At 39.1% G+C, this 13,275-nt stretch overlaps 1 protein-coding gene across 1 annotated transcript in view; it reads right to left on the reverse strand.

Moving 5' to 3' along the window:
- Window positions 1-8,632, reverse strand: part of CGRRF1 (cell growth regulator with ring finger domain 1) — a 55,319-nt gene extending 46,687 nt beyond the window's left edge. The window contains exon 1 of the mRNA XM_044661979.1: window positions 8,505-8,632. Coding sequence (XP_044517914.1) covers window positions 8,505-8,608 — 104 coding nt within the window. The 5' untranslated portion in view covers window positions 8,609-8,632. The remainder of the gene's footprint in view (window positions 1-8,504) is intronic.
- Window positions 8,633-13,275: the final 4,643 nt, after the last annotated feature.

Raw genomic sequence — 13,275 nt, forward strand, 5'->3', positions numbered from 1 at the left:
CATGGGTCGAGGTGGACATGATTGAGGGTGTGGACTCGAAACTACCACACCAATGCAACTACCAACAATTTGGAAATTGGTCTTGATCAAGGACACATGACAAAACTAGTGGAAACGCGCATCGGCCATGGGTGGGGAGGATGCGGGGGGTGGGGGTTGAAGGGGAAAGGTGGAGCATGAATCATGTAACCATGTTAAAAATGAATATTAATAAATGTTAAAAAAAATTAGATTGAATGGAAAGGCTCAAAAAAATAAGTCATTAATCGGTCAAAGATGAGGTCTCGTTAAGAGTGTTCTCAATCTCTCTCCTTAGCCTTGATCTGTTCAACATTTTTGTCAATGACTTGAAGGCTGTGGTAGAAAGAATACCTGGTAAGGTCACTTACCTTATCATGTAACTTAGGATACTTTTCCCCTAAAAGGCAAAGAAAGCTGTCCTTGAATCTGGGTATGGTAACCCTAGGGACATAAGGGACTAGTCCATGGTATGTAAAACACACTTCAGGCTTGATTTGATGAACAGTCCATAACTTTGGAAATCACTACACCCTGCCTTGCTGGATAGGAAGGCTATGTCAACCTGAGTCTGTGCTACATCTTTGCTAAATATCTTTTCCATTCTAGAGCTAATTCTCCTTTTATTAACTATTAAATGTTCTGCAAGTACCTCATTTCATTCCAATCTTGAACCAGACTAATCTACCAGACTAGTTGAGGAAAGGTTGGCCTGTAATATTTTAGAGCAGTCAAAGGCGGGTTTGGATCAAAATGGCATCACAACTCACACTTGGGTTAAGTGGAAAGAGCAATGCAAATTCAGGGATGAAGTAACAAGATGGCTAGATAGCAGTGTGCAACTCTATGGAGAGGGTCCTTCTGATGTCATATAAAAAATCCTCAAAATGGAAAAAGCTCCCATTCCACCATTCAAAGCAATTAAGCTAATTGGTGGATGGATGTTAAATGAGGCTGACAGAAAGGCTAAAGAAAGCATCAAGTCTAGATTCTTTTATTATTATTAATGATCCTAGAGAAATTTTCCAGCATTAAGGAAAATGAAAGTGAACTGACCTGGCATAATCAGCAACTAGAGACAAAGTTCTTGGGTTTTAAAGACAGTGTTATGAAGGAAAAGTAGCTGAAAGAAGTGATAAGCACAATTAAAAGGAATGATGCTGATGAAGGTAGAAACTACAGATTGCAAGCAGAAACCCACAAGCCAAGGGCAAAAAATATAGTCTCTAACCAAAAGGTTTTGCTATATTGTTATTCAGTTGCTTCAGTCATGTCTGACTCTTCATGTCTCCAGTCAGGCTTTTCTTAGCAAAGATAATGGAATGGTTTGCCATTTCCTTCTCTAACTTATTTTACAGATGAGAAAACTGAGGCAAAGAAGATTAAGTGACTTGCCCAGGGTCACACAGCTAGTAAGGGTATGCCAGATTTGAACCCAGGAAGATCTTTCTAACTCCAGGTCTGGCACTCTGTCCACTGCACCACCTAGATGTCCAAAAGTTTTGCTGGAAAGCAGTAAATCCTACTGATAGCAAAGATATAAGGCAAAAGAATGACAGTTGGAATTAGGATGAAAATTAGAAAGTCATCAATGATAAGAAAGCTTCTAGCATATCCTATACCTTTCCTTCTACTTCTCTGTTTCCTTCACAGAGGGATCAGAAAATGAATGAGCTCTGCCCACCAAGCATATGGGGAGATTACAGGAAAAGTTTAAAAAGCAGTCACTGGAATAGTAGCTGGTAAGAGCCTGCTCTAATATGGCCAATGCAGAATCTCTTTCTGCTCCAAAGTTCTATGGCTAAGGAAAACTACAGAGAACTTACTTTTGCAAAGCCAGTTAAATCACTTGGAGATCCTGAATGTCTACCTTATGTCTCTCTTTAAATGGCTAAGATGGATAGCTGCTAACAAAGATGAATTCCTGATGTAGCTGGTTCTTCTTTGGGGGTCTGCAAGAGAACAGGTGAAATTTTTTAAGGAAAAGGGTCCAGTGGACTGAATCTATACCACTCCAACATGGGCTTATCATGCCCTAGGGCCATCTCCTCAGGGGAAATTTTAGATCCCACTTTCTGGACAAGAGCCATTCTCACTCATATGGCATGAGACTTTAGCTATAGGTCTCTCCTTCTTACAATCATAAAGGAGTGGATAAATCATCTGGTGATATTCAAGCAGAAAATCAAGACAATTTGGCCTTGTGCAAATAGGTACTCTGCAGATGGCAGAAGACCTGCTAAGTGTACAGATGATACTTTGGTTGGCAACTGATGATCAGATTATGATCAGATTATGGTGATATTGGTATAGCTATACCCTGAAATCTGGCACTGGGGCCCACAAAGATCCTCTGTCACCACCTAAGCCAGATAATCTAAGAGAAGAAGCATCATGAGCTCTTGGGACTTGGTACTTATACAAGACCTTCTGCAAGCTCTATGAATAGAGTCAAACAGAATTCACTTAGAGTTGCTAAGCCATTCCATTAGTTAGTATCAAATAATAACAGGTCCCTAAGTGAAGGTATATATGAGAAAGATATTTCCTCACTAGTGACAAAGATAAGAAAGTTGGAGTATATCACAATATTAGTTCCCTTTACAAAGGGAGTCTATGTATCCTGAGGAAGGCAGGTGGTACGAGCCAACAGAGGGAATTACTGTGAGGTGAACAAAGTTGTCAAAACAATTGCTGAGACCATTTCTGACCTGGTCGATGTAATGGATTAGGCAACTCAAACTGCAGGTTTGGAATTGTTAATCTCACCAGTGTTTTTTTTCCTCTCTAATTATGTGTCTAAGATTAGTTGGAAAAGGAGGCCAACATGCCTCTATTATCCTTCCCTTGCTAACCTGAAGACTCTCCCTCATAATCTCATATTCTGATAAGCAGAGACCTAAAAAATACATTACTTTTGGAGAGCACTGGTGTTCATCACTACATTGTTGACATGTTAATCAAGCTGGATGAAAATATGTTGGCAAAGCCTACAGATTAGAAAGTAGACCATATCAGGATCAAGAAATGGGAAAGCAATCCTAAAAAAATTCAGGATCCAACTGACTCAGACAAGTTTTAGAGAAATACAGTGGACTGAGAGTACCCATGTGATTCATTTTTTTTAAACCTTTACCTCTCAGAATCAATACTAAGTAAGAAAGAAGAGCAGTAATAGCTAGGCAATTGGAGTTAAGTGACTTGCCAACGGTCACAAAGCTAGGAAGTTTCTGAGGCCAGATATGAACCCACATCCTAATTCCAGGCCTGGTCCTCTAACCACCTAGATGCCCCTACTTAAATGACGCTGAACCAATCAATCAAAAAGGTACTGACACTTTTCCTGTCTTAAAAGGAAGCTTGGATGCTTAATGGATGTTAAACAGTGCTTGCCTTTGGTTCCTCTAGGATTGGTACCCTGGGAGCACAGGTTTTGACAAGAGATTCAGACCTCTAGTGCTAATCCTAGTCCTACCATCCTGCCTCCTCCACTATCCTTTGAGCCTGGCCACTGACCTGACTTCTGAGGAACACTGTCCTGTTTCAATTACAAGATAAGCATATAAAACTGAACTTCAATCTGAGGGTCCTGAGTTTTCCCTCTGTAATGAGCTTCAAGATGCATGATTGATATGTAAGAAAGCCTTGAGAAATAGCTCAGATTAAATTCCTGGGTGGTAGCCATGAGTCTTGCCAAGTAACTTGTCTGGGATTTAGAAAAGACTGGATTATCAAAACACTTAGCCTTCTGAAGTCAAGACCAAGCATGAAATTTGCCAATGTCTTTTCCATATAGTTGTATGTGGGGCATACTAGCCCCTGAGAGAGATTATGCCTACTCCTGAAATGAAATAGAATGATGCCCTCATAAGACTGGCAGAAGCTGAGAAGTAGACACACTGCCTACTTGAACATAAGGATGATAGTGCACTATTGTGCTAGGCATGGAGAATTTAATCCCAAGGATAAGGTAGTGTCTTCATTCAGTCCAATGGGGTTCCTCATGTGAATCAGAGTATCTGCTTAACACAAATAGTTCTCCATCTGTCCCCAAATCACAAACAGGTCCTCTTTCCCATCTCAGGGCAAAAGATACATCTCTGTTAAACCAGAGCTTTGTTATTATGCCTCTGACTTTCAAGAGTGAGTATCCCACCTCTCAAAAGCCAAGTTCAAATCAAATCAGATCAAAACAACCCTAAGGTCTCTGTTCCAAGTGTTTCTCACATCTAGCCTCCAAGAACACTCAACTAACTAGGGTGGACTATTTTTGGAGAAAATTCTAGTTGACCTTCTCCAATACTTCCTTATTCTGTCCCTAGACACCAACCCCTTGTCTATTGGAGGGTCCTGTACACCCTAGGGAAACAGCTCAGTTCACCCTAAATTCACAAGTCTCTTTTTATCAAAGATTGTCCAAACAAATCCTTCCCAAAACAGTTTTGGGGTCTAGGAGGTAGTATTGTTGGAAGATGCCTTGCTTTCTATTATGGCTTCCCGGTCACCTAAGAGGCCAGCCCACAAGAAGTCAGTATCTCTTAGACTTGACAGATGTCCCACAACTTTGTTAAGTCATTATGCCTGCCCATACATATTTCTGCATAAAGACTAAGGGAAATATATCTACTGGGCTTTTACTTTATCTCTAACAGCTAAGTGAAAGGAAGTTTACTTTCATTTATTAACTATTAAATGAATGAGTGTCTTGTTTTATTCTAATTTTAAACCTAAAATACCAGACTGGCCTGAGCCAGACAAGCCTGCTATGCAACAAAAGTATAGATGGCATGCTTGTCAAACTTACAAATGGCAAGAAAATGGGAAGAGAGCTAACATGCTAGGCACAAACCCGGGGTCCAAAATGATCATAGCAAACCAGAAGAACAGACTAAATCTAATAACAATAACTGACATTTTCTTAGCACTTTATTCACAAAGCACTTTATATTATCTCATTTGATCCCCAAAATAACACTAAAGGTAAGTACTATAGTTTCCTATTTTACAAATAAGGAAACAGGAGCTTAAAAAAGTTAAATGATCTGTCCATGGTCACAAAGCTATTATGTTTCAGAGGTACTATTTGAAACTAGGTTTTTATAACTTTAAAGTCCAGGAATTTATCCAACAAGTTCTGCTGTTTCCTTAGCATGATGAAATTCAACTCAAAAACTCAACTAAACCAATAAAGTTTGGGTGATATGTGAATGGACAACTCACCTGAAAAAGTCTTAGGGTTTTTGATGGACTATAATATAGCTTAAGATGGATCAATGGTACCTATGACATGGCAATCAAAAAAACTAATGTAATATTAAGCTGAATTGGCAGAATTCTATTATCCAGAATGATTATGGTAAACACCTTTAAATATTCTATTCTGGTCAGATCACATCCAGGATAATGTGTACAGTTCTTGGTGCCACATCTTGTGAAAAAATTAACAAAGCATAGTGTAAACAAAGGAGTGTAACCAAGAAATGAGGATATTTGAGGCCACAGAGGAACAAAGGAATTAAGAACTTTAGCATAGAGAAATGAAGATAACCAAATTCAAACATATAAAAGGATGTCATGGAAAGGAAAGATCAGATTTATTCTGCTTAGTCCCAAACAACAGAAAGTGGAACAAAAAGAAGCTGCAGAGAGCCAGATTTCATTAGAAGAATAAACTTCCTAAAAATTAGAATGAACTAAAAGTAGAGGGAGCTATCTTAGAGGATAGTGGAGTTCCTGCCAAGGTAAGGGTGTGGTGGGAAAGGTCTTCAAGTGGAAGATAAATGATTACTTAGTTAGATTTTGGGTTTTTTTAAGTAATTTTATTTTTCTTTGGAACAATTCTGGAATGTCTTACTTTGTTCCAATTTCTCTGGAGAGTCCACAGGATTCTTTCATCAGACACTATTAGTTCATTTTCCTTAATATTATAATAGTCAAGTATATTATGGTATCTTTTTGATGTTTATTACTTTTCCTTCTCTTTTTAGAGTCCTTTCTATTTGCGTGTGCACTGGGCATTAGTGAGGCTTTTTTTCCTATTCTTTTTTATGCACTTTAGTCTTTTCATTGTTTTCCTCTTCATTCAATCTTTGGCTCTTCTCCCTCTCCCCACTTCCCCAGCAGGCATGGTACACAATAGAAGGGCAAAGACCCTGGAGTCAGATGGCCTGGCTTTAAATCCTGCCTCTGACAATTACTAGAGTAAGTTTAATCAAATTATTTAATTTCCCCAAGACTATTTCTTCATTTGTAAAATGAGAGTGTTGGACACTTCTAGGTCTAGTACTGAGATGATAAGGGACCTAGGCATATAGACTAGGCACAGATTCTGTGTTCCTTGCATAGAGGTTATGGGATGGTTCTCAGGCTAGATCTGGAAAAAACTGAGGCTGGGAATTGGGGGAGAATGACTGGTCCCAGGTGATTTCTGGTCCCATTTCTGTAAACTCAAGGGGCTATTCATCTCCAGCTTGTGGATCTCCATGCGGGATACTTAAGTATTTTTTTCAGTCTTCCCAATTCCTCTCTCTGATCTCCTTTCTTTCCTATGGCTGATAAAACTACTTATTGTGGGATGAGGGGGTTGGGGGTCCCTATCCTAAAATCAGGCCCCATCAGCAAGGAAGTAAATTTTCAGCCCAGCGAAGGGCTGAAAAAAAGGAATTTCTTTTCCCTCTTCCTTTACTTCATTTGACTGGGAGAATCAGTGTCTTCTGCTTTCTGTGTTGTGGTGGGAGGGTAACAGAAGCTTTCAGTCATTACAACCACAGAGTCCTGATATAAGACCAGTGAGTCACACAAACTTGTAATCACGCTGGCAGGTATATTTATGTTGCCATGAGAGCTCTAGGTATTAAAGTTCTCTATTGTTAATTCATTAATTCTTTAGAGTTGGGGGAGGGGAGAAAGCTGTCCTCGTGAAATCAGCTGTAATTGGTCCACTTCTGCCATTAATTCCTTTGTTTTTGGAGTCAGAAAAATAGTACAAAAAAAGCCTCCAGCTATTCATACATTTTGCTGGTTAAATAACTAGATAATTTCCTATATGTATGATATTGTATTCACAAAATCTCAAAATTAGAAAGGTCCTTAAGGATCATTTTGCAATGTATGAATGGTACAGGCAGAATTACATGATCTTCTACCATTTTAAAAATCATCTAGAGGACCAATAAAGTTTGCCAATAAAGAAACTTTTCTTCTATTTGGACTCTATACAGGATTTTTTCTTCAAAGGTGAAAAACCTATTAGGTAAACGTTTCCAAATTTTGTCTCACTTGATATCAAAATCATATCACAGATTGAAAGTGTCTTAGTATTCAAAACACTCTTGGATTTATAGAATTAATATATGTTAAAATATAGAATTAATATATGCATTGCAGACACTTCATTAAAGGTCGGTCTATAGAGTCATATGCATTTTTACTCAAATGCTTTTCTAAACAACAATAAAAAGTTAAAATTATATCTATACCTTTCAAGTCAACTCTAAGTCTACAATGATATGGTCTGCTATGAAAACCTATGAAAGCTGATTTTTTTCTGTTCTCATTATAAAGGATATATATCTCTAAATATAAAGATAGGACACTGTTAAAGAGTTTTAAAAGTTGAGAAAAGTAGACATGTGAGTGAGTAGTTTCTAATGTTGCTTTATCTCTGTTGTTTTAATTATCTCTGATCTTTTTCATCCCTTTCAACCTTCCCCTTGAAGAGATCCTGAAAAATCTGTCCACAAATGCTTTTAAAATTGTCTCTTCCGGCACATATTTCTTCTGCCTGTATTTAGATCCAGTCGTTCTTTCCAACTTTAGTTCAAGTGTCATTGCATCTCCCTCACACTGTACACCATAGTGTCCAAATGTGATATTTTTATGTAACCAGTTAGAATACATTGTTTTAAAAAATGCTAGTCTGGTCCTTTTCCATTTGATATCTGTGTTGTCCTTTCAATTTCAACATAAAAAGTCTTCACGTGATCTGACTTTCCTAGAACTCTCAGCAAGCTCTTTTCTGCTTTCAGAGCTTTTAAATTTCATTTCATTTTATCTACATTCTCCCTTTGCATTGATTCTTAAGTGAGGCCCATATCTCTTATTTCTTTCTTAAGTGCACTGTTAAAAACTCAATGGTTCACTGTTCAATAAATTTCAACAAAAGCTTACTTAGAAAAAAAAACAACCTTTCAAATGTATAAGGGTCAAAAAAAGAAAAAATCCATATTCGGCCTAAAAAAGGTAGTTTACGAAGAACGTAGCAACCTAATTATTGCTTCACGTTCCTGGGAAAGGATATGGCCTCCATTTGCCCCTGGCGGTTTTGGGGTGTTTACCTGTCGGATCGTGTGCAGCCTAGTGTGGACTCTACGGGCCGCTGAGCCCCGTCCCTAGTCTCCTCCCTCTGTCATCCCCTCCCAGGTGACCAAGACGTCCCACCGCGCCCAACCTAGAAACCTGCTCCCCCCTCATCCCGGGCCCCTTACCATCCCAGCACCAGGCCGGTGGTCACAATAAAGCAGGTGAAGACCACGGCGATGTAAAAGAGTGGTGAATACTCGTAGAGCATCACCAGAAACACAGCAGCCATCGGGCAAATTCGGCAAGGATGTTAGCCTGGTTCAGTCCCCGACCTGACTGAATTATCCCGGAAATCCTGCTGACTATGGGAAGCCAGCATGGACAAACCTACTGACTTCGCGCTCTCCGATGCTAACTAAAGAGAAACCCTGGAATCTGAATACCAGGAGCAACTAATCAGGATTTTGATTTCCTAGAGCAGTGATGGGGTACCTATTAGAGACCAGGTGCCTAGCCCCACCCCCAAAACCTAGTACCTCGTCCCTCCCCCCACCGGGTGCTGGGCGTGCCTTGCCCCACCCCCTCTTACCCCCACACACAAGGGAGGGAGAAAGTGCTCCCATTGGGCAGTTGGGCAGAGGGTGGGTAAAATGACAAATGCGCTCAGCGAGTATAGAGAGGGGCAGGGGAGTAGCCAGAGTACTCTGCTCCTCTCCAGCTCTGCCGCCTGTGAGTTGCCCACCTTTCCCCCAGTGTGCTCCCATTGGACTACTGGGCAGAGGGGCAGGGAGGTGTGGTGGAGAAGGGGAAAGGAGCAGCTCTGCCAGAGTCCCTCTGCCTTTCTAGCAACAAACTCTGAGGGTGGGAGGCTGGCTGAATGCCTACAGAGAGTGCTCTGTGTGCCATCTTTGGCACCCATGCCATAGGTTCAACATCACTGGCCTAAAGAGATCTGACCCTTCTGCCTCCTTGGTCAGTGATAGGATGGTGGTACTCTCTACAGCAGTGATGGGCAAACTTTTTAAAGAGGGGGCCAAAGGAAAGGAAATGCTCATCTGTCAGTCTGTTTCTAAGGCAACCCTTTCAAAGTTTCATTGTATTGTATCCTACTCATTGTATTTGTCAGATTAGGAATAATGTTGCCCAGCCAGATAGAACATTTCAGGGGGCCTCATTTGGCCCACAGGCCATAGTTTGCCCATCACTGCTCTACTAGTAATAAGAATTAGGGAGAGGGGAGTCTGAGGGACAATAATAAGTTCCATTTTGGATAAATTGAGCTCAAGATTCTCTATAGGACATCCAGTTTCAGAAGGGAGATTGGAAGTCAGCAGAGAGGTTAGGGCTAGATAAATAGATTTGAGGATCATCAGCATAGAGATGATCATTGAATCCTTGGGAGCTGATGAGATTGCCAGGTGAAATAGTGTAGTGGGAAAAGAGAAGAGGACCCATGCCAGAGCCCTCAGTCCCTATTGGTTGTGTGATCCTGGGCACATCTAATTTCTTAGAGCTGAAGGCAATTTTCTAAGACCAAAAGATATATTATTGTCAGAGAAAAAAAGTTCACAAAGGAATTATCTATACCAAGGAAATCACAGACCCAGCCCCTAATCCAGTGATGGGCTGTTGAGCTTGGTGTGTCAAAATTCGCCAAAAAAAACAAGTATAACTTGGCTGGTGTGTCACTTCAAGAAACAAACCATAATTTTGCGATATTTGTAGTTTAAATAACAAAAATGTATAATTATAATATATAACTGTATTTAATAAAAGACTGGTATTATAGCTATAGATTGGAAATTACCTGCACAATTAATAAGACCATAGGAGCTAACAAGATCACTTAAAAAGAAGTAACTTTGTGAGTTTCAAAGGTCAAATTAGGCCTCCAGGAATACAAGTCTCAGAACCTGGGAAGAGGAATCTATTACACATTTTGCAACCAGCCTCGCATCAATACTCTGGAACCTTAGTCACACACAACCCAATTATGGGTAAATTGAGTACTCATCGAGGAGCAATGTTATTTGGGCATGAATTTGGTGGGACCAATGTTGTATATAGAAACTGTGCTAAGAGTGAGCCAGAGTCAAGAGTAGGACAGGGTAGTAGATGCACCAAAGTGTTGGTGGGAATGATGTTTGACCTTTAATTACTATTATTTTTTGAAGTAAAATTTCCTTTGTAAAGGCTTATAAAATAAGATAAAAAGAGAAGAAAAGAGAGCCAAGGACAGCATACTAGTGAAGAATCATTAGAAGGGGACTAAAGAAATGAAATAAATGAAGTTTGGTTTTAAGTATGTATATGTATAAAGAATAGGAAAATATTTCATAATGTAATATGATTTTGAATTTCCATATATGTGATATAAAGCATTAAAAATTAATGTTTTCAATGTTATGATTAAAAATAATAAAGGCTGCTATAATAATATAAATTAGTATTTTAATTAAAGCCATGCTGATAGGGGTAAAGTCATTAGACAACGCACTTGTAAGAATTAAAAACTGCCACCTCCGCCATTTTCGTTACCTCTCCTCTCTTCCCACGCCTGCTAGCCAAGAGAGCTTCCTTTTGGATTCTCCTCCCATTTAAACTGTCCTCTACGTGGTGATGCAGGAGTCCCCATGCCCAAAGAACCGGAACCAGAAACCCGTTGGACCACGGGAAATGTAGTTTGATAGTTCCCACGTGTCCATAGAAAATATATATATATATATATATATACACATATACTTTTAAATGGTGTCTCCCAAATTCCAATTATACAATTCCCCCTGGGATCCGGCAAAAAAAAGTTGGTCTTTCTTCTTTGCTGGATCCGTAAACATAGACAACTTCTAAAAATTCAGGAATTTGGGGGATAAAAGAAATGGATAAACAAATGGATAAAACTAGCCGCATTGACAAAAAACCAATTTGGGGGCAGTCCCCTATTGGCATAACATGTACAATTAAAACAATACATTCAATTCAAATTCAACTCCCCATAATTTCAATTAACTGCACCCCAAAGTTCAAATTTTGGTCTTCATGGTACAGTGAAGGCTTTTCAGGCACCTTCATGGTGTCTTCACCAAACAGGTTCGTCGTCTGGATTCTGGGGAGATGGCAAGATCCTTATCCTGAAATTATTCTCAAAAGAATTTAAACTTTACATTATAGATTACAAAACATACATTTTCTTCTAAGAATTATACAATTCCCCCTGAAATTACTCCTAAAGGAGTTAAATATACATATATTTTGACATTATCGAATTTAAAAAAAAAACAACTTAACAGACATCCCCCTGAGGTAAATTCTAAACACACCTTCTTTCCTTGAAAAGGGTACCTCAGGTCAGCTAAGGATGAGTGGCTGAGTCATGGGGGTTGTATGAAATCAATTGGCAAAATACAAAGAATAAAATTCAAGAAAAAAAAATTAACTTGTGAATGAAATGTAAAATGTGCAAAAAATGTAGGGGAAATAAACAGGCCTTTGAATCAAGGCCCAAGGAAAGCAATTTAAGCAGTTTGCTATAACACATTCAGGGCCAGAACTTAAGGAAAATGTCTCTCTCTGATCTGATTTACCATCAGCTTTTCAGAGAAGTGAGCCAAATAAATAACCAATCTTAGGTGCTGGCCTAGGAATTTTAGTTGAGGGGACCCACATCCTCTAAAGTTTTAGAAAAGACTGGGACTCCAGGACTCAAACCCCAATTTCCAAGCCCTAAAGTATTGGCATAGAACTCCTGCAATCCATGCAGATTTTAGTCAGTCAAGTCTCTGACCATGTGCTTTCTTTAGCACTAATTAACGGCTTTATGTTCCCTTCTGGAATCAGAGAGACATTTAATCACAGTCCCATATTCTCAGTCTCAGGTTCAGGTATTTGTATTAAGCTTATATCACTGTAGAATCAGAAAAAGGATAAATAATGATTATATATGTACTTCCAATACAAGATGAGAAAAAGGAAAAATCAATTGCTCTCAAAAAAAATGTTTTAAAAAATCAAATATATATATATATATATATAGCTTAGAACTAGAAGGGTTGTCACCCAAAAATGAGATTTTCATTCTGTGAGTGTAAATGGATCTTACAAATAGCAGATTCACAATGCACATTCAAATAGAGTACCATTATTTCCAATAGCACATTTTAAAACAAGAAAGAATGATGTTTAAAAATCACATACTTGTTACAACTTGTAAACCTTGGCTAAGAGTTTCTCAACAAATTCTGTTATTGCTTCCATAGCAAAATCTGATATTTAAAAAAAGAAACCTTCTGGTCTAAATCATCCTCAGATAAGAATATGCAGGAGCTCCTTGGCTTCCTGTTTAAAAAAAAATCCTGGGTAGGAAATGCTTCTACCCATTTAAGGCAATAATGTCTCTTATAATAAAATATATAAAAGCTTTATCCTTTAAGACAACAATTCTTAAGGATTTAAAGTAAAAGTTAAAAAGATCTCTTGTAAAATTACAAGTTAATTCTCAAAGCATGGAAACTTCCAAGGTTCTATATAATTACCAAGACAGAATAAATTTTAAAAGACATGCGCTCTATAAATACAGTATACATAAGGCAATTTATGACTTTAAAAATGTGTAGGAGGTTCCGGGTTAAGATGGCGGCAGAGTAAGAAGCAGCTCTTAACCTCTCCTGACCGAAACATACAAAACTCCTCAAGGGGACATAAAAACAAGTCCAGACGAACGGAGGAACCCCACAACAGGGCACAGCGTGGAAGGTACGTGGAATCGAGACATTTCCAGGCTAAAAAGGGCTCTCACTCACTCAATCGCGAGCTGAGCAACCGCCCCACCCCCACCCCCTCCACACTCACCTATAGCTCCGAACCCAGCTAAAAAGAAATAGAGCAAGTTTGGGGCACCCATCGAGTCATCAGCAGCTCCGGGACCTGTTCCTGACAGCAGCAAGACTTAGGACCCCA

This window comes from Gracilinanus agilis, chromosome 2 (assembly GCF_016433145.1).
Source record: "Gracilinanus agilis isolate LMUSP501 chromosome 2, AgileGrace, whole genome shotgun sequence".
Classification (NCBI taxonomy): Eukaryota; Metazoa; Chordata; class Mammalia; order Didelphimorphia; family Didelphidae; genus Gracilinanus; species Gracilinanus agilis.